Below are 20234 nucleotides of genomic sequence, written 5' to 3' on the forward strand. Positions count from 1 at the left end.
CAACGCTCGGGTGCCTTAGAGAATCACTGACCTAACTGCGTGCATGAGAAGCAACACCAACCCTCTGCTTTTTTGTTATTTATATATTTAACAGGGTGAATGACATTGCTATCCTGTGTGCTGAGCTGACTGGCTACTGCAAGTCTCTAAGTGCCGAGTGGCTGGGTGTGCTCAAAGCTTTGTGTTGTTCCTCCAATAACGGGACCTGTGGATTCAATGATCTCCTCTGCAACGTTGATGCAAGTGCAAACATTCAAAGGGGGAACGGAACTGAAGCAGGAGTGGAGGGATCCATCGGGAGGAGGCAGGAATGAATGAGGGATGGAAACTTTGTCTTCTGAGGATGGGGGAAGGCTCTGAATGCCAGGGCTACCTTTTAGTGCTTGTTGCAGCCTGGGCTGATCACGAATGTTGACCTGGGGTTATGGGCACCTCTCCCCCCCAGCTCCTAGTCAAGCTGAGGAATTGCTGATGGAGGGAATGAGGCAGAGGCTGTTGTGATCACTGGCTGATCTCCTCTCTTCCAGGTCAGTGACTTATCTTTCCATGATTCCTTGGCCACCTTTGTTGCTATTCTCATTGCCCGGCAGTGCTTGCTGCTGGAGGACCTGATTCGCTGTGCTGCTATCCCCTCGCTCCTCAATGCTGGTAAGTGCATCCCTGCAGAAAGCTGGTCTTACTCCCAGTGCTAGCCCAAGGGGCTGTGCTTAGTGAATACTTGATGAACCCCATAGCTGTGAAACTTGCTTCTGATTCTTTATAGCATGCTACTTAAGAACTGAACACTTTGCTTTAGAGAGTTTCTGACCTTTTGTTTTCCATCAAAAAAATGGTTACGTGAAGGTTTTTCAATGTCTCACTCCCTGGAGTTTGTGTGAAGGCTGAAATAAGCAGAGAGATGTGATCAGCCACACTGTCTTGACCAGTGTACTCAGCTCTGAACGGCAGCAGTGCAGTTCCTGCTGACGGTTTGGGTTAGAGTTCTGGCTACAGCAGCCAGCTGACCTCTTGGGCCTACAGTGCCGGGGTCACCCTGCCTTATTCTGACACCAGCCTTCCTAGCTTTGCCCGGGGGGTTGCAGCATCCAGACTCTGGCAGGGTGAAGTTGGGAAGAGAGAGCAAGCAGAATGCAGTGCATGTCACTGGGAATAATACTGATGTATTTGCTCACTTGCATGTTAATTGCTGCACATGCTCTCTATCTGTAAATACAATGAGGCTGCTGCAGCTTCTCAACTGGCTGCTCCGGGGCAGTGCGCTGTGAATAGCTTTTGGATTGAGAGTCAGCTGTCCCAGTACTTAAGAAATCTCAGTTGACTGTTTTCTTTACATAGCCTGCAGTGAACAGGACTCAGAACCAGGGGCACGTCTGACCTGCCGGATTTTACTCCATCTGTTTAAGACTCCACAGCTGAACCCGTGCCAGCAAGATGGCAGTAAGTGAATGAAAGTAGAGCCTTTCTTTATTGTGAAAGTACTGAGGCTCTTGCACCCCAAGAAAAGAAATGCTGGACCCTATGATTAGAGATGACCTGCTTACTTTGAATAAAGCGGGCAAAGCATGATAGACTGCTTTCTGCAGAGGACAAAGAACAATATCCTTCCATTTATGTCACTCTCTGGTAGCCTGGCATGTTGGGGGAGGAAGCTCTGGAGGCCAGGAACCCACCAGTAGAGGTGGCCTTGCTGTCACTAAGCCATTAGAGTAATGATCACTTTTTTTTCTTTTTGTCTAGAGCTTTGTACAGCTTCTTAGCTTGGTGCCAGAAGCTGTTAGTTTACAGCGCTCCCTTTTTGTCTGATAATGGAACCAGTCCAGGAAGCTCTGTTTTTGGCTCCTTGTCAGTATCCTGATAGCTCAGATCTCTAAACCCAGCCCGTATTCTAGGTTAGGGTACTGTTGGAGCTTAGAGTTCATGACACAGCCACTGCTCCCCATTTGGATTTCATGGTTCAGTTGTCACAGCATGATTGGCACTGTGCTGCATGAAGCTTAATTAAATTGACCCCATGTTACAGCTGGGAAGAGGACTAGCCTCAGGATTCTCTGAGCTTGATTCTGTGGTACTGGCTGGCACATAATACAGGCAGCTCTGAAGTCTGTGCCTTTCTCTCTTGATGAGTATCGCCCTTCCTTATTGTCCTCTTTGCAGACAAACCGACGGTGGGAATCCGTTCTTCTTGTGACCGTCACTTACTGGCAGCTTCCCAGAACCGTATTGTGGATGGAGCAGTCTTTGCAGTACTGAAAGCTGTCTTTGTTCTGGGTGTGTACCTGCTCGTGTTAGCCTGTACCTGTAAGAATGTTTTCTGGGGCAGTGGGAGACAGTACTGTATTGCACAGGGGTACATGTGTGCTGGCTGTGCAGAAGGACAGAGAGGAGATCTGTTTTGGTGGGTGTGTGTGGCTTATCTGTCTGAAGCCCTCAGGCTGAACTATAAGCCTGCTTTTTGTATCTCTTAACTGCAGAGAGATCACTGGTCACAGGGAGCGTTCTTCAAAAGCTCAGGATGTTTTGTGGGTCAGGCTTTGGGTTTGGCATGGATGGTTAAGTAACACTTGTTCTTTCCTCGTAGGAGATGCAGAACTGAAAGGCTCTGGCTTTTCCCACCCTGGAGGTGTCGATGATCTCATGGACGATGAGTTGGGTACCAGGAAGGCCGGTGGTCGGGTAGTAACTGTAGAAACAGCTAGCTTGGATATTTATGCCAAGTATGTGCTAAGGAGTATCTGTCAACAGGTGAGTCTGTCCCATCCCTGCGCTTGTCCTTATCTCTTCTGCAGATAGATACGTTCCATGTGGCTTTCTGCAGATTGCGTTTGGCAGGTATTTCTTTGAAATATCAGTAAAGAACCAGCTGTGGTTCTGCCACGTGATGGCGCTAAGGATTGCCCACCATTGGGAAGAGGAAAAAAAAAAAAAAAAAGGCAAACAGCTGTCAAGAACTAGGTGTTGCAGTATGCAGGGACTGCATGTCCCCTTTGCTCTGGCAATGACACAGGGCTCGTGTCCAAGGAGGGGAGTGCTGGGAGTGGTTTGCTGAGATGTGTGCCGGAGGCAAAGAAGATAAGAATAAGACAGCTTGTTGAAGTGATAAATGGTGCCTCTCAGAAAACAGCTTAAGTGTTGCTTGCAGCTAGGCTGTTAATGTATCCCTGGGCTTTGCAGTGCCCTGTTCAGTTAATTAAAGAAACAAAACCAAAAATCTTTTGCTCAGCCCCTAATCTGACAGCACCAGTATTTCTGTTCCTTTGAGGAAAATTGACATTTGAGGAACTGGAACCTGGCTAATAAGATGCTTAGTTCCAGGCTGGAGTGCCTGTTACTACTACTGTATGAAAATGGGTGTTGAAGGGTGTCTTTGGCCGTGGTTACAAATTTATTCTGTCAACAGGGAAGATGCAGTGTTGCAATTTGAAGTGCACATTCCACTTAGTACTGTGTTATCCTTGTGCTTTGTGATGCTGTTGTTTTTGTTAAATGGCTCAATATATAGCAGCGTTACCAGCTGACCAAAGAAGAACTGCAGCTGCCTATTTAGGAGCACAAATACAGCGTACTTGGTGCTGCTGAAACCTGACTATAACATTAACAGAAGTAAATCTTCCCTTACTGGTCCCAGTCTATGTAGGAAGGACCCACAGCAAATAGAACGTGTATGGAAAGGAATAGCAGCGTGTCAGGTATCGTTACAGCAATGGTTGGCAGAACTGGTCATATAGGAACGAGTATTTGAGCAGACAACAGTGAATACCAGCAATTTGTGCCAGAGCTCCTGCAGCTGTAAAGGCTGGGTAAAATAATACATTTATCATTAGCACGTGCAGTGTGAGCAACGGATGCTGTAGAACTCACAGTATCCATTCTGAAATGCTTATAGGATGCCTTAAGCCATAGATGGTGATTTCTCAAACTCAAAAAAAAAAAAAAAAAAGCTGTATCTCATATTTAGGTATGTGTTTTATATTAGACATTGTCATGATGGTGTAGGGAGAAAAAGTAGATTATAGAATTAAACATTAGCACCTATGAAACCTTTAACTTATAACCAAATTATTGGTCTGCCCTTTAGCCTGTTCAGATCAGTACACGTAATGATGATTTTCCCTTTGAAAAGGTTAATTACACAGAGTCACAAGTTGGAAGCCAAGAGGGAGGATTGAGACAAAGCTGCTAACTTGAATCTGGTGGTTGGGATAGTAGAGTTGTCTGTAGTGCTTGGAAAAGGCGTTCATTGTGCTCTCCTGTGGAGAGAGAGATGAAGGACTCCATTTCAGTAACATGGAGCCTGTGGAGGTGACTGTCCTATTTAAAGAAAAAAAATCTTGGTGAGAAAGAGGCTGTTAGTCCCTTGAGGACAAAAATGGTAGTTGACTTAATACCTACTTGTAAGATTATGCCTATAAAGGGATAATTGCAGACAAGTCCTAAGGAATTCTTTTAGAAAGGTAGGCAAGTGGCAAAAAGGGTCTTCCCAAGGATGTGCATATTACATATACAAAGAAGCGAAGTTTTGAGAAGAATGGTGGAGTGAAGGGATTAAATACGATAGGCATTGGAGGAATTGCCAGATCCACATGTACTGGCAAAGCACAGTTGTATTTTGGGATGAGGTCACTGAAGGCTTAGGCCGTGCTTTCACAACAGTTTCAAGTCAGAGACTTAGTCTTTCCAGTCTTCATGCTCTACTTAGTGCTTAGACTACTGCCTACTGGAAAGAGGGACCATTCCCAGCTTTCTAGGCTTAGCATCAGCACCTGTGCTTCATGAACCGGGTCCTCATCTCTCCTCTCATCTCCTCTGGTTGTCACTTCTCAGTAGAAGAATTATCTGATCCAGCTTGATATGCAGCTGCAGAAGTGCTTACATAGCAGTCCTCTGTAGATTTTCATTTTCATGAATTAGCCTAATTGATTTTCAATATGAAAAAATCCTGCAGTAATGAATGCTGCAGGTTAACTGTGAATTACATAAAGAAGTATCTACCTCATATTTGTTTTGGAAATTGCCATCTGATAATACGTTTAGAGGCCACCAACTGAAATTGAGAGGCTGACAATAATAGTTTTCTGTCCACCTTCTCCTCATGATTTGTGGCCTTATAAACATCTTGTATCCAGTCAGTTATTTTCCCTCCCAGGCAGTGAGAAGCAAGGTGAATGTTTTTCACTAAGGATGGCAGTGTGTTTTCCATTACCATTTGAGAGTTAAGGGATGTGCTTTTCCTTAAGACACATTCTAGTTTAGCCTTAGCTGCAGCCCTCAATTATTTAATTTAGCACAGTCCTAGGGTTTTGCACAAGAAATAGACTAAATAAATTTAAGTGATCCCTTCTGACCTTTGAGCCCAAGTGGCAATGTTGATAAAGCCTGGGCATGGCAGTGACTGTGTAGTGTTAAATCATGCTAATACTTCATCAAAAGAAACAGCAGCTACTGTGTTTCTCCACTGCTGATTTGTCAGAGTTGATATTTCCTTTGTCGTGACTGCTGTGCTGTGCCTGATGCCTGCTGAATCAGGATAGTGCAGTTCATGAAGAAAAATGATTATCAGGCATTACTGCGTACTAATAAGGTTCTTAGGAGTTTGTTTTCCCTGCATCTATCTGATACTGAAAGCAGAAGCACCAGTTTGGTATCAGAAATGAGGTTAACTGTTCTAACTCTGCCTTCCTCCTGCAGGAGTGGGTAGGGGAACGATGTCTGAAGTCCCTCTGTGAAGACAGCAATGACTTGCAGGATCCTGTCCTGAGCAGCACACAGGCCCAGAGGCTGATGCAGCTGATTTGTTATCCACACCGATTGCTGGACAACGAGGAAGGAGAAAATCCTCAGCGGCAGAGGATTAAACGCATCTTACAGGTGCAGGCTCCTGACAGAGTCCAAGAATGATCTAGTAACTGCCTGATGTGACATTAGAATGGTGGAGTCGGCGCTATCTGAGTGGTGCAGCCCTCTCTGAGGGATCTGAGACTCATTATTATGGGAGCTGAGGGCAAGGGTTGAGGACATAGTTTGAACTGAGATGAGGACTCATACGAAGTGTGTGTGTTGCAGAATCTGGACCAGTGGACCATGAGGCAGTCCTCGCTGGAGCTGCAGCTGATGATTAAGCAGACTGCAAACAACGTGAGTTTCTGCTCAGTGGGACCGTGCAGGGATGGGTGCTGCCAGCATTGAAGTGGCTGCTTGTGAGGTGGTAGGTTGGTGACCTAGCAGAAGTGAGAATAGGGAGAAAATAAAGAGTGTGCGTTGGTGAGTCTGGCAAGTGAAAACCAAGCATGAGATGGATGTGACGAGTCTGAGACCTGAAGAAAAGCATTCATGGGGGAGCTGGAAATCTAAATTTCTACTGAGTTTAAAAGTGTTTAAATGTGGAAGCCGTATCAGTGGGTGCTCTCAGAGCAGGACTTAGCTCTCTTTTCTTCCCTATCTCCAGGAGATGAACTCCTTGTTAGAAAATATAGCCAAGGCCACTATTGAGGTATTCCAGCAGTCAGCAGAGACCAGCTCTGCTAGTTCTGCTGGCAATGGAGTCAACAATCTCAGTAGCTCAGCAAGTGCTACGCCAGCCAGCAACAAATCCAAACCCATCCTCAGGTAGGTGTAGTCTCAGCATGAAGCTGTCCTGTAGACAATTTGAATCATAGGTTGGATTACAAACTGCTTTTCTCTTTTGTATTGTCACAGCTCCCTGGAGAGATCAGGAGTGTGGCTGGTGGCCCCTCTGATTGCCAAGCTTCCAACATCAGTGCAGGGCCATGTGCTGAAAGCTGCTGGAGAAGAACTGGAGAAAGGACAACACCTGGGGTCATCATCCCGCAAAGAGCGGGACCGCCAGAAGCAGAAAAGGTGAGTCCTGGGGAGAGGGCAGGCCCTGCTTGCTATGCTGATCCCCCAGCCTGGCAGCACAGTTACATCGCTGTCCTCTCTGCAGCATGTCCCTCCTGAGCCAGCAGCCGTTTCTGTCACTGGTGCTAACTTGCTTGAAGGGACAGGATGAGCAGCGGGAAGGCCTCCTCACCTCTCTGTACAGTCAGGTCCAGCAGGTAGGTGTCTTGCTTCTCCCCTCACTTTCCTCAAAGGCTCACTCCTGAGCAGACAGGCTATTGGCATGTCCTTGGAGATGTTGTCTGTCTTTGTGCTCAGTAAGGCAAAGATCTTAACCAGGGTTGATACAGAGCGCTTGAGCTGACCTCTCTGAGTCACCAGTCATTGGGAAGCACAAGCTGCTCTCTATAAACTTCAGCATACAACACATGAGGTCTGTCCTCTCTTCTAAATCTTAGATTGTTACGAATTGGCGGGAAGATCAGTATCAAGATGACTGCAAAGCCAAGCAGCTGATGCATGAAGCCCTGAAGTTACGACTGAACTTGGTGAGCAGTTGCAAAAAAGAGGTTAACCGTATGAAGTGAATAGTTCGGTGCCTTTTTTCCCCTTTTTTTTGGAGCACACACACTGGCAGGGCTATAAATGTCTTGAAGTGAGGGTCACCCCTGCTGCTGCTGGGTTTTAAGCCCTGAGTGGTATAGGATGTGTGGAAAAACTTCCTTGTGCTGTTGGACCAGGATGAAATCCACAATCTTGGTCTCCATTTCAGAGACGTGCCGTGCAGGCTGCTCACAGTATTGCCTTCTCATTGTAATGCTTTTGTGCTCCCCATTGTGACTACTCGTATCTGAGGCTTGCCCTGTTGACTGCAGTCTCCTTGAGCTCTCAGAAGGAGTTGCCATAGCACAGGAGTTGCTCTGGTTTAGGCTTCTTTCTCACTTTTAAGTCTTAGTGTTTCTTCTTGGTGTATTTTTGACTAAACTGCTCTTCTCTGTCAGGTGGGAGGGATGTTTGACACGGTTCAACGCAGTACGCAGCAGACAACTGAATGGGCTGTGCTTCTCCTGGACATCATCAGCAGTGGCACCGTGGACATGCAGTCAAACAAGTAACTTTCTGGCTGACTTCTGATCCATATGGTTCCCAAGGGAGGCATTCAGGCATTCATTAGCACAGCCCCTTTTCTTGTGAGCTAGCTGTCTCTCTCTAGACGCTCTGTTGGAAGCACTGTGACAGGTGAAAGAGACTTTGGAGTAATAGCAGGCTGTAACTTAGGTACTAGTGTCCACGTATACTCTTCCAACATACCCAGAGCAAACTCTGCTTTCCAGATGCAGGGAGAGAAGCTGGGGAGAGCTGCGTCTGGATCTGCTTTTCAGATAAGCTGAAGGGCTGGACAGGAGGCCAGTCTTAATCTGTGATACTGCACTTGACTGAAGTGTGGACCCCTGGCAGCATATAACCAAAAGGAGGATTACTGTGGGAGGCTGAAGAGTGCTTGGTGCTTCTGGCTGTAGGCACTGCTCCTAGCAGGCTAATAGTGTTTGGTGTTAGTGTGATGGCAGGGACTTTGTCTGATTCTTCTGTGACTTTGGCCTTTCTGCTCTGACCAACAGCGAGCTCTTCACTACTGTCCTGGACATGTTGAGTGTTCTCATCAATGGCACCCTGGCTGCTGATATGTCCAGCATTTCTCAGGGCAGCATGGAGGAAAACAAGCGGGCATACATGAATCTCGTCAAGAAACTCAGGGTGAGGGACACCAGGCCCTGTACGGGGAGCTGTGTGCTGCATCGTGGTCATCCAACTCCGCATATTACCTGTCTCACACTGTACTAGTCCTGTTGCTGTTCAGAAAAGCAGTAAGGGTTGCCCTAGTGGCTCTGTGGGCCTTGGGCTGAATGGTGCAGAGATGACAGGTAATACAGGGGTGGAGGCTGACACCACTAAAGGCACATAATAGGCTTTGGGTGTGTTTTTTATTTTTTTTTTTCTTTTCTGAGCAATTCTTGAAGTTTTGTCTATTCCACTGGTGCAGAAAGAGCTGGGGGACCGGCAGTCTGACAGCCTGGAGAAGGTACGACAGCTCCTGCCACTTCCCAAGCAGACCCGAGATGTCATCACCTGCGAACCTCAGGGATCCCTCATTGACACCAAAGGCAATAAAATAGCTGGATTTGACTCCATATTCAAGAAGGAGGTAAGTGAAGCTTTGCTGTCTGCCTCACAGCTTCTGAGTGCAGGTTTCGCCTCGTCTTCTGATGCTGGGAGTCTCCGCTGCTTGGGAGGCATCAGTATGCAGCACCTTGTTGCCTGCCGAGCTTGAAATGGCTGGCTGCACACAGGCAAGCTGGCGCATAACTATGTCTGAAAAGGGCAAAGCTGGGTGTTAATGCTCAGCAATGCCTGCTGCTATGGCCTGAGAAATTATTTAAACCTTTGTTTTGTACTCATGGCTGTATGAAGCAAAAAATCTATAATCCCTGTCACATGACATAACGGGTACTGTCAGTGTGTGGCAGGAGACTGTCAGTGGCGGGATGAAGGAGAATGGCAGTTTTTGATGAAGGTTTTTAGAAATGACTGCTTTGCCCTGTGGAAGAGCAAAACCACTAGTAGGCCCTTACCACTAGTAAGGGCTCAGGCTGTCTTTTTTTTTTTTGTCCTGGAACGTCTGGAATGGAGTCTGATGAAAGTGTAGTTTCCTGTAGCAGGAGAAAGAACAGGGGCTTAGAGGTTCTTATTTCTTTTGATTTCAAGGGTTTGCAAGTCTCTACAAAGCAGAAGATTTCCCCTTGGGACCTGTTTGAGGGCTTAAAGCACTCAGCCCCTCTGTCCTGGGGGTGGTTTGGGACAGTCCGGGTGGACCGCAAGGTGTCTAGATTTGAGGAGCAGCAGAGGCTTCTTCTGTACCACACGCACTTGAAACCCAAGCCCCGCAGTTATTACCTGGAGCCCTTGCCATTGCCTCCTGAAGAGGAGGAGCCTCCTACACCTGTGACTTTAGAGCCAGAGAAGAAAGCTGTGGAACCAACCAAGGCTGATAAAACCAGCTCCAATCCTGCCACCTCTACTGAAGAACGCAAGAAGAAACAGAGCAAAACCAAGAAACGCAACCAGTCTGCCAGCAAAAGTGAGGTAAATGACTGCCCAACAGATACGGACCTCCTGTGTCCAACCCCGTTACTCCAACCCTGAGCACTCCCTTGGGTCTTTCTAAGGAGCCTGAAAGCCGTAGTGGTGAAGATTTTAGGTTTCCTCTCAGATGGGATTGCTGGAGCTCTGTCCTGTTTCTACTAGCCTGGGGCAGGGCAAGCATTTCCTTAATCCCTGATGGGTGGGAAGGAGGCTTTCAGCTCAGGCAGCGACTGACCCAGGCTTCCTCCTGTGAAATTTGCAACCCTTTCATACGCTTGATCCGTTCATGAATTTGCAGTGCACGCTGATCTCTCTTACTCCCTTCTTGGTCCTTGCAGGATTTTGTGTTGGGTCCCAGCCGAGGGGTTTCGTATGGAGTTGGCATGCCTACAGATCTCTTGCATCACCAGGCGGGAAGCACTATGTCTAGGCTAGCGTATGGGCAATCACCGGTGGGTCTCTATGCCCAGAATCAGCCTCTTCCAGCAGGTAGGTGTACAGGGGAGGTGAGAGTGGGGCATGTCTTTGGGAACCTCTTGTAAGACCCCCTCTTGTGAGATGGTTCTACGCACGCTTGCCCTTCTGCCTGTCACGTATCCAGATATAGTGATGAACAGTTATTCTGGAGCTACAAGGCTCAACGATAGCACGTGACTAGTCAGTCTGTTTCTTTTCCTCTTGCAGGTGGCCCTCGCCTGGATACATCCTACAGACCTGTGCGCATGCCGTTGGGGAAACTTGTTCAGAGTCGTCCTCCATATAGTGGGGTGCTGCCTTCAGGGATGGGGAGCATGATGGGCATTGACCCCTCCTACAAGCCAGCAGTGTACAGACAGCAACCTCCGGTGTCCCAGGGACAGATACTGAGGCAGCAGCTTCAAGCAAAGCTGGTAAGTCAGAGATGTGCTCTTGCTGGGCCCCACAGCACAGCAAGTCCTAGCTGTTGGCTGCCACTGTCCGCTCTTGGCTGCCACTATCCACTGTGGCCAGAACTCTCCAACCCTGTCTCTGTTTCTGCCCTCAAAAGGTGTTTGTTCCTCTGGGCAGCTCTGTGTTTGCCAATGGCTTTGTTAGAACCATTTCTCCAACGGTTGGTGGAGACTCTGAGTGAGGTGCACTGGGGATGTCTTGCAGCTGTTGGGCAGTGAGAGGACACATCCTGGCAGTGGAGGGGTGGGATGGTAGCGGCTTGTTTGCCCCAGGTCAGGGTGAGGCAAATGTCATTAGCATCTGGGTGCCATGAAGCAGCCTTGTAGGTTTAGCAGTGAAGCCCCTTGTCTGGTATTGCGGGACTGCTGAGGAGAGGGCAGCAGCGTCCTGGCCTTTGGAGATGTTGAAAAAACTGTTCCTATGTTGCCTTCCAGCAGGGCCAAGGCATAATGGGACAGCAGCCAGTACGCCAGATGGCTCCAACCCCATCCTATGGAACACTGCAGCCCTCCCAGGTAAGTGGCAGTGACCACAGGTAAAACTGGAGTCTTGCTACGGCACATGGCAGTGTCTTCATTTCTGCTGTTAAGTCCTGGAATCTCTTGGCTCTTTTCACTCCTTTTCTGGCCAGCACAAATCTGAATCCCAGAGACGAACTGTCTTGTGACCACATTTACAGGAGAATATATGCTGCCCCATGACTAACAAAATTTTTGTTTATTTCGTTTCAGGGTTACACATCTTACGTCTCCCACATAGGCCTTCAGCAGCACCCCTCCCAGTCAGGCACGATGGTACCTCCTACATACTCTGGCCAGCCCTATCAAAATTCCCACCCCAGCTCCAATCCTGCCCTGGTGGATCCTGTTAGACAGATGCAGCAGAGACCAAGTGGCTATGTGCACCAGCAGGCTCCAGGCTACGGGCACACCTTGGGCAACACACAGAGGTACCTCCCACCCTACTGGATGTTAATAAGCTGTATTTCATCAAGGGCTTCCCTGCTCTGCCCAGACAACTTGAACAGCAATCTGTGCAAAGCCTATTCTCCATGCTGTGTTACACAGCACCTGAGTCCGTTACACCCTCGGGGAGCATCTTTATCCAGCTTTCAGTCCCGAGAAGAAACAGAGAGATAGGATGAAATTCGGAGATGCTAGCTGCAGGCAGGAGCTGGTGTTACTAACGAGAGAAAGATGAAATTGTGAAGTATGAGGTAAATGACCTGGGAAAGTCACAGTCTTTTGAATTTAAATCTAGCCAGCAGCTCACCTTCTGAAGGTGCGGTATGGTACTTCCATTGCTCCTGGGCAGGCATAAATCCGTCAGTGAGACAGTGCAGAACAGTAGGCCATATACCATTACTTAGGGCTTCTGGAAAAACAGGTTGGATGGAGCCCTTGAAGGTCACTGGTGTCCCTCACCTTTCTGCAGAGAAGCAGCACGGGTTGCAAGCCGCTGTTTGAGCTGTCTGTCTTGATGGCAGCAGTTGGGTTTGGTTTCGCGAAGCTAGCTGCCTGTGAATCGTTTACTCCATGGGCTTGTCCTTTTCTCTTGCAGATTCCCTCACCAGTCAATACAGCAGGCCCCCATGATGAGTGGGATGAACCATTTGGGTCCACAAGGAGTCCCCTCAGGAATTCGACCCAGCCAGATACTGCCTGACCAGCAGCAGCAGCAGTACCTGAGGCAGCAGCAGCAACAGCAGCAGCAGATGCTGAGGGTGAGTGGTTGCTGGAGGGACAAAGGCCAGTGGAGCTGGAGGGGGCTTGCCAAATGCTGTCCTCTGTCAGTAACACTGTGCTCTGCCCCGGTGTGCCCAGAAGGATGTCAGCTCTTGGGGGCTGTCTGTAATGCTTTGCTAGGCAGCTCTCCCTTCCGGGGAGTTGGCTGCTCCTGATGGAGACGCCTGCTGCACTGCCTCTTGCCAGTCACCCAGCATGAGGTTAAAAGAAAGTGAAGAGCCCAAAAGGTCTGTTGAGTCCTCTGTGGCCTGCATCCTACCTTTTCCTGCTCAGTTTGGGCCCATAAGATCATGCAAAATGCTAACTGTCTTAGAAATTAAGTGTTGCAGGAGCTAGAAACGAAATGAACCCCCCCCCCGCCCATACCAGGGCAGGCAGAGTCATTCTTTATAAGATCAGTTTTAGGGGCATGTCTGTGTTTTCACAAGATCAAAGTAGGTGTCGTTCACGATTCCCAGAGGCAGGAAATCTGGTGTGAATCAGTCCATGTACTCCACATTTAACAGTAGATGATGAAAGACTGATCCAGTGAGCTGATAGGCCTAACTCTAGGTTCGGAGAAGTTCACAGGTGTGTGTTAACTCCATGGAGTATTCCATGGATTTGCATTATGGCCTTATGAATAATAAATACCCGTATTGAATATAGATACACATTCCTTGGAGTTATAGGAATGCTTTGAATTGAAAGGGAAACACAAAAATAGGGAGTTTGTGGGTTACTTGGTGAATTGTGTGCCTTATGACAAGACCTAGCAAACTGGTAGAATATGGGTGATGACACTTAGCTTTCTGAGAGGGGCCTGAGCAAGACAGTGGTTTCTGCAGAGTGCCACAGTCAGCAGTATTTGAGAATTGCTGCCTTGTACTGGACAAGAGACTGCCTGTAGCGTGGTCAGCAGCTTTTAGCCCTTTTGATGAGTAGCACCTTCTGACTATTCAGTGGGTTTCTTTTAGCATTCTCCATCACTTGTATTTAGGGAAAGAACATACCTCAGACAAGTTGCTAGCAGTTTTCCTAGCTCAGTAACTTAACGTGTACCTTCAGCTTTTAGCTGACACTGCTTGGTTACTCAAAAAATGTGGAGTGCCCAAAATCTCTACGATTACAGTGACTCTTGCTGTATTGTCAGGAGCATACCAGATGTGGAGCAGGCTCCTGATGCTTGAGTTGACTGTCACATGCAGTAGCTTGTAGAAAGGAAGCATGGCCTTCTGTTTTCCATGGGTGGTAGTCAGCTGTTGCAAGGAGGCAGGACATGAAATCAGGAGGAGGGTCTCCAGGCTCACTGAGTCGGTTACCTGCTTATCGAGGTCATAGTAACCATTTCATGAACCTAAGGGACCAAATTGGCTTAAGATGGAAGTTAGGAGGCTGGTCTAGAAACTCATTCCCTTTGATGGGTAGAATCCTTGGTCCGAGCTTCAATGTGTTTGTGAGTGGTTCTTGTACCCAATTATTACTCTCTGCTGTGTCCTGGCTCTTTTGTCCTTGTTTACTGTCTCTTCTTTCTCTCTGCTGTTTACCCAGTGTACTCCTAGGGAGCACTTGCATCTTTCGTAGGTCAGGTTTTTCTGACCTCCTCTCATAAGATATCATCCCTTCTCCTGATACATTTTTGTCTGTTTTCTGAGTCTGTTCAAGGTTTGAACCTTACCCTTTTGAGCCAGTGATCAGAACTGTATCTGTCAACACCATGTCTTTTTATGATAGTTTTTATGATAGTTTTAGTGGTGTTCTGTTTCTGCTAGAAACTCTTCTGTTGACCTAGAGAGTTTAAAACTACCTCAACAGAATATTCTGTCTCTCTATATTCTTCTTTCTTTAACTAGTTCTGTCAACATCTAGGTTGGAGCATTGCATCCAGTTTTATCTACGTCCTGTTACTGACATGTAGCATCGCTGCCAGGAGTGGCAGAGAAGGGCAGTAAGATGGCTTGAAGAGTTGGGGAATGTTTCTGAGGAGGAAAGGCTGAAATAGCTGGGCTTCAAGTTAGAGAAGGAGAGACAAGGGGAGTCCCCAGATTCTGTCTTTTTAAAACTAACAAATCCACAAAAAAACCTCTTACCTGTTCGTGCCACGCGGCTGTAGGAAGAGAAATGACCTTAAATCTTAACATACGAGATTCAAGATAGACTAGAAAACCCCAGTAGGAGTAGCCAGGTGTGTGATGTGAAATGGATTGAACAGAGATTATAGGAGCTGTGCTGCTATGTCTGGAAACATTTTGAGAACAGGTCAGGCAAATACTCACTGAAGCAGGTATTGCTGATCTTACTGGGAGGCAAGAAATGAACTGGCCAACCTCCGGAGATAGCTCTTAGTTGTTTTCCATTCTTGTATTGTTTTTACTCCTAGTCATTCCCCAGCTGACAAGTAGACTTGTAGTTCTCTTCCTGCCATCTGCTGAAAACTCATCTTACAGAAGAATTTTGTTACTGTCACTGTGTTTCATGCAATTTCTCAGCCTGGGGCAGGGTCCTGGTAAAATTTGTGTAATTTAGGTACTTGTGAGGAAAGTGGTATAAGAGTATGTTACTGCGGTAGAACGTCCTTTCCCCTTTAGCCCTGCCAGACAGGTCCCTGATGGCCCCTTCTCTTTTGTCTTCCCAGCAGCAACAGCAGCAGCAACAACAACAGCAGCAGCAACAGCAACAACAGCAACAACAACAGCAGCAGCAGCCGCCTCCACCGCAGCCACAGCCACAGCAGCAGCCCCAGGTCTCCACAGTGCCTCAGCCACAGGCGCAGGGCCAGCCCCCAGGGCTGGGATGCAGGCTCTTCCCCCCCAGCAGCCCATTGTGAGTGTTCCCTCGGAGACAGAGGGATGCAATATTCCAGCACAAATCCAACCGTGTTCTACCTACATCCTCCCCTCCCACACCCTTCTCCCTCCCCTGCACTTCCCAGGGCTTGGGTGAATGCTGAGAGTGCCAGCCAGGTGGTGCGGCTGTAACCACGTTTCTGTCTTTGCAGTTCCAGCGCCAGGGCCTTCAGCAGACGCAGCAGCAGCAGCAAACGGCTGCTTTGGTTCGACAACTTCAACAGCAGCTTTCCAGTAAGCCTTAGTGTTCGTGATCCTGTCCCTAATCTCCTCCCCTGCCGTTCCCTACTGCAGGTACCCTGGTGTAGGGAAGCAGGGCCAAGCCAAACTGTCTGTCTGAGGCCATAAATGATGTTGGCAGGGAAATGGCATCAGGACTTTGAGCTCCTGGCCCAAAGGGGCACGACAGCAGGGCAGGCAGTGCTGCCAGCATGTGAACGACCTTCCAGACCTGCTGCATGCAGAGGGATGAGAGAGCTGAGCCTTTGTAGGGGCTGTCATGCAGTTTTCTCAGAAGGGTTCAGTCTGCAGCTTTAAAGCGTTCAGAGATGCTTCCTCTGCTGTGAATGACCTCTGAGGGGCTCAGGGATGTTGTAATCCTGCGGCATTCACGTGGTGGGTGACCCAGAGATGGATCAGGACAAGACTTCTTGGAGGCAACGAGGGTACTCTAGGAAGCACTGCTTCATACTTGCTGTGTTCTGTGGGCTTCTGTGGCTGCTGTCACAGACAGGGTAATGGCACAGATGATGGTTGTAGTCTGGCACTCTGCAACTATTCCTATAATCTGTATTTAACTGCTGGCTGGGGGCCGAGAAACGGAACCCAGTGCCTGTGCTGTTCCCCTCTGAACCACCTGCTGTTTTACTGTCACCTTACTGGCTTTTGTGCCGTAAAAAATGGCAGCAACGCTATGAAAATGCCTACGAATGGGCTGCACGGGGTTTTTGCAGTGTGTTGAGTGTGCTAGCTGTAACTGTGTGTGGTGGGGGCTGGGAGCTTGGTGGTTGGGAGCTGACAACCCTCCTTTTTTCTTGCTGGGCCACCATTTCTACGGTAGTCAAGGATGTGAATGCCTACAGCTCGATGTCAAGTAAAAATACATTTGGCAGATTTTGATCTATCTGCTTGGTTAATTCAGTTTCTTAAATTGGCTGTTTCTCAGAGTAGGCTTGTGCTTGGGAAAGGCTTGATACAATCACGGGTGGAGGTGTTTCTTTCCTATGTGCATAGTTTTCATGTGTAACAGATGTCTGCAACAAATAATGGCCAAACAATAGTGCTTACACTTGTTCCTTGATAAAGTTCTTAGTCCTTGTGACAAAAACAAACGCAAAAAAGGCAAATAGAAGTTTTAACGTGCTAAGTTTCCTACTAGCCAGCTTCACAAACCACAAGTCTGTGCAAGGATCCCAGCCAGGACATTCAAGTAGAGGAATATCTCATATAAGTATCCGAATATAGCAGAATAGCCATATTTTCCTATCCTGTCTGTGTAGCAAACGGAGCGGGGTTTTATATGGAACGGATGCGTGGGTCCAATGCAGCCATGTGTCAGCATGCAGCTTCCATGCCACCTCAGTGGGCTTGCATCAGCTCCACCAAGAACCATCTGGAGTTCTGGTTTGCAGTGTCCGGGGTGCAGTAGAAAGCAGGACATAACCAAGAATATCTTGTAGGAGGGAGACAAGAATACCTTGGGCTCACGGTGGGTCAGGAGGTTCCAGGATATTCCTAAATATGCTATTGTCTAGCGGAGTTGAGAGAGGAAAGAGGGCGGGCTAGCCTCGGGTTACACTGGTCTCCTTTTACTTAGTCTGCAGCATAAGACGTGCTGATTGGGTTTCAAGAAAAAACTCACAGATTTTATTAATCACTTAGTACCCAAGTATACTTTTGAGCAGCGTGCGTCACCAAGCATCGGTCCCAGCAGTCGAGAAGTTTCATGAGGGTCTTTAATAAAACCTTACCATGTTTCCTGTCCCTTTTGTTCCACCTGGAAGTCCTTTGGGTATGTTGTTCATTTGTACCTACATACTGTCAGGGAGTCAGAAGAGTTCCTGAAACCTTCGGTAAGTCTGGTTTCTGGGTGTACCCGAGGATGAATATTTGACACTAGCTGTCTGAACAGCTTGTTTGGCTCCAGGTGTTGTGCAATCTTATAGGGCGGATTTTCTTTCAAAGTACAGAAATAATTTGCCCGTAGCCTCATCGTCCTAACTTGCTGCCATCTTTCAGAGCTTTGTTGTGGTGCACCAGTTGTGCCTTGAGAGATCTCCTCTGGAGAAGCTTTGGGATTGGGACTGGTGCATATCTGTCTCTTCCTCAAAGAAAGTGGGGTCCTGATTGTGCTCCTGTCTAAAGCCTCAGAGAAATGAGCAGAACAGGGAGTGCCATAAAGGATATAAGCGTGTTATGTTTTGTTTTGTTTTTCCTCACGCACTGCAACATACCCCTCGGAGCTGCGCTGGTGATGGGGGGGGAATCTGCTTGCTGAACAAAACCTTACGACTGTCTTAACTCTTGACCCCAACAGATACACAGCCACAGCAGAACAACAACCCGTTTGGACGCTACTGATCTGTGGCACTTCAGCCTGGTCCAGGAGGGAGACATCACTGTGGACTGGATACAGCCTCTTCAGCCTGACCTGCAGACTGGGACTGCTCCCAGCCGCTGTCCTTGGGCTCGTGCCCCAAGTGCTGTGTGCTGCCGCTGCCCATCTCACAGGGAGATGCCAGGAGGATGGTTTTATTGTACAGAGAAAGTGTTTTTACTATCCAATTTCTACAAACGTTTATGGAGCTCCCTTGTGGCCGATAGTCTCCCTTCCCACTTTGGTTTCAGTTTTTACTCAGTTTTTAGTATTTTTGTTAAAATAATGATTAAGACATTGTAAAATTTTGTACTTTATTTATACCAGATGAACCCTGTACTGCAGACATTCTCGGATGAATACAGAGAGCTTACTTTGCAAAAGGAGTGTGTATTCAGAGTCTGCTTTTCCTCCTTCAAGCTCCTCCCAGCTTCCCCGTACAGCCCAGCAGCACCTCTGCGCATGGTCTTTATCTCTTTCTCAGTAGAACTGATGTCTGCATTTTCTGCTTTTGTGAATGGGCATGTTGCTGAGGCAGAGCCTTTTGGTTTGGGAAGGAAAGCCTTTCTTCCTTACTTGTTTCATAAGCTGGTGTTCACGTGCGTTCTAGGGTTTGTGCACACTTCATAGGCTTTGTATGTTGATTTAGGGCTTTACTAGCAGTCTCTGGCATGTGCCAACGGACAGAGGTTTAAGAGCAAAGAGGAAGGTAAATGAGAGATTCTGAGCCCTAACAAGCCCAGCTTCCCAGCCACAGCAGCATCAGAGACGCTCAAGCTGGTACCTCTGCAATCTAGGAGGAGCTGCAGCCCGAATGCACTCAGAACAGTACTTCTCTGAGCACAGTTTTGCTTGTAAGCACCAAGGCTCATCTGTTAGCTCCTTCCTGACAGCCCCAGTGCTTTTCTGGGTGGGTAACGTTCTGCATTCTCACCTTCAGACGCAGCTAATGCAGCCTGCTGCTCAGGAGTCTCGTCTGTCTGTGTGTGGCAGACTGCTTTGGCTTTGTTTAGTTGCAGTGCTGGTTCTCTCCCCTCCTGCTGTCTGTCGAAGCTGGGAGCCACGCTGACCAGCACCTTTCTTCTTTCCTTGGTTCTTCCACAAGTTGCCTGGGGACCACTTGACCTGCAGTAGTTCCCTTAGTACGTTTTCTGGACCAGTATTTTACTTCTGCCCTAGGAGGGTGGGAGCTTGTGAGGCTTGCAGGGCCTCATGAAAGAGCTCCAGTTAACTTTAACTCCAAGGCAAAATAAACTAAAATGGTTTATTACCAGTACGTAGGGTGGGCCACAGCAGCGTGAGGACAAGAAGGCGGCAGGCTGTGGGAGCTGGGGGGGAGGAAGAAGGGGGATGCCCTCGGTTTTGCTCAGGCTGATGGACAGGAGGGAGCCTGACTTGCCAGAGCTCCTGGGCTGGCTCCTGCTGCTGCAAGAGCTGGATCTGGGCCCTTCCCTCGCTGGGGGGGAGCTGTGCACCCTGCTCATCCCCACCCTGCAGCTTCCTTGCGCCTGGACTGGGCTCCTGCTGTGCTGCATGGGGGGGGGGAAGGTGTTGCTGGCCAGGACTGATGGAGACAGGCTCCCTCGCTAATGAGAACGGACAGTTGTGTGTAGGGTGACTTCCTCTGTGCACGGCTGCTTGTCCCCTTCAATGAGCATCAGGCCGGGGCACAGCCCCAGCTGGCTGGGAGGAGCAGCCTGCCTGGGCCCCCTGTGCCCAGGGCTCTGGGCTGTGGGGCTCTGCTTGCATGCAGCGCGCACTCAGTGACACAGCGCCGCCAGCAGCCACCAAGGGACCCACGGCTGGGCTGGGAGAGGGCCGTGTCCCCCTCCTCGTCCTGCCTGGGAGCGGGGTGCCAAAAAACAAGCCACGCTGGGTGGGCTGGGGGGGGCTGGCGCAGCCGCGGCCTGGGCGAGCTGGGCGCTGCCCCTGGGCGCGCAGAGCCCCTCTCTCCGGGGCGTGTGCGGCCGCTGCCTGCGGCCCCCTCCTCTGCAGGCCCTGGGAGGCGGCTGAGCCTGCGCCAGGCGGCATCTTGGATGCTGCCTTCTGCATCGCTGCCGCGCTGCTGGTGGGAGGAGGGCGGCTCTGCAGCAGCCGGAGCGGGCGGCGGCGGCGGCAGTGCCATGGGCGGCCCTGGGCCGGGGTGCAGCGGTGGGGGCTGCG

The 20234-nt window shown here is 48.9% G+C and overlaps 1 protein-coding gene across 1 annotated transcript in view; it reads left to right on the forward strand.

The window, feature by feature from the left end:
* The window catches only part of MED12 (mediator complex subunit 12), a 37279-nt gene extending 18930 nt beyond the window's left edge, over positions 1-18349 (forward strand). Inside the window, 24 exon segments of the mRNA XM_040572063.1 lie at positions 95-239; positions 528-648; positions 1336-1437; positions 2155-2268; positions 2579-2742; positions 5686-5865; positions 6061-6132; positions 6443-6603; positions 6694-6855; positions 6941-7052; positions 7293-7382; positions 7836-7945; positions 8454-8589; positions 8876-9037; positions 9598-9975; positions 10314-10464; positions 10660-10865; positions 11340-11420; positions 11637-11854; positions 12466-12628; positions 15265-15415; positions 15418-15452; positions 15628-15709; positions 18012-18349. Of these exon segments, the coding sequence (XP_040427997.1) occupies positions 95-239; positions 528-648; positions 1336-1437; positions 2155-2268; positions 2579-2742; positions 5686-5865; positions 6061-6132; positions 6443-6603; positions 6694-6855; positions 6941-7052; positions 7293-7382; positions 7836-7945; positions 8454-8589; positions 8876-9037; positions 9598-9975; positions 10314-10464; positions 10660-10865; positions 11340-11420; positions 11637-11854; positions 12466-12628; positions 15265-15415; positions 15418-15452; positions 15628-15709; positions 18012-18055 (3340 nt within the window). The 3' untranslated portion in view covers positions 18056-18349.
* The last annotated feature ends 1885 nt before the right edge of the window (positions 18350-20234 follow it).

This window comes from Cygnus olor, chromosome 13 (assembly GCF_009769625.2).
Source record: "Cygnus olor isolate bCygOlo1 chromosome 13, bCygOlo1.pri.v2, whole genome shotgun sequence".
Lineage (NCBI taxonomy): Eukaryota > Metazoa > Chordata > Aves > Anseriformes > Anatidae > Cygnus > Cygnus olor.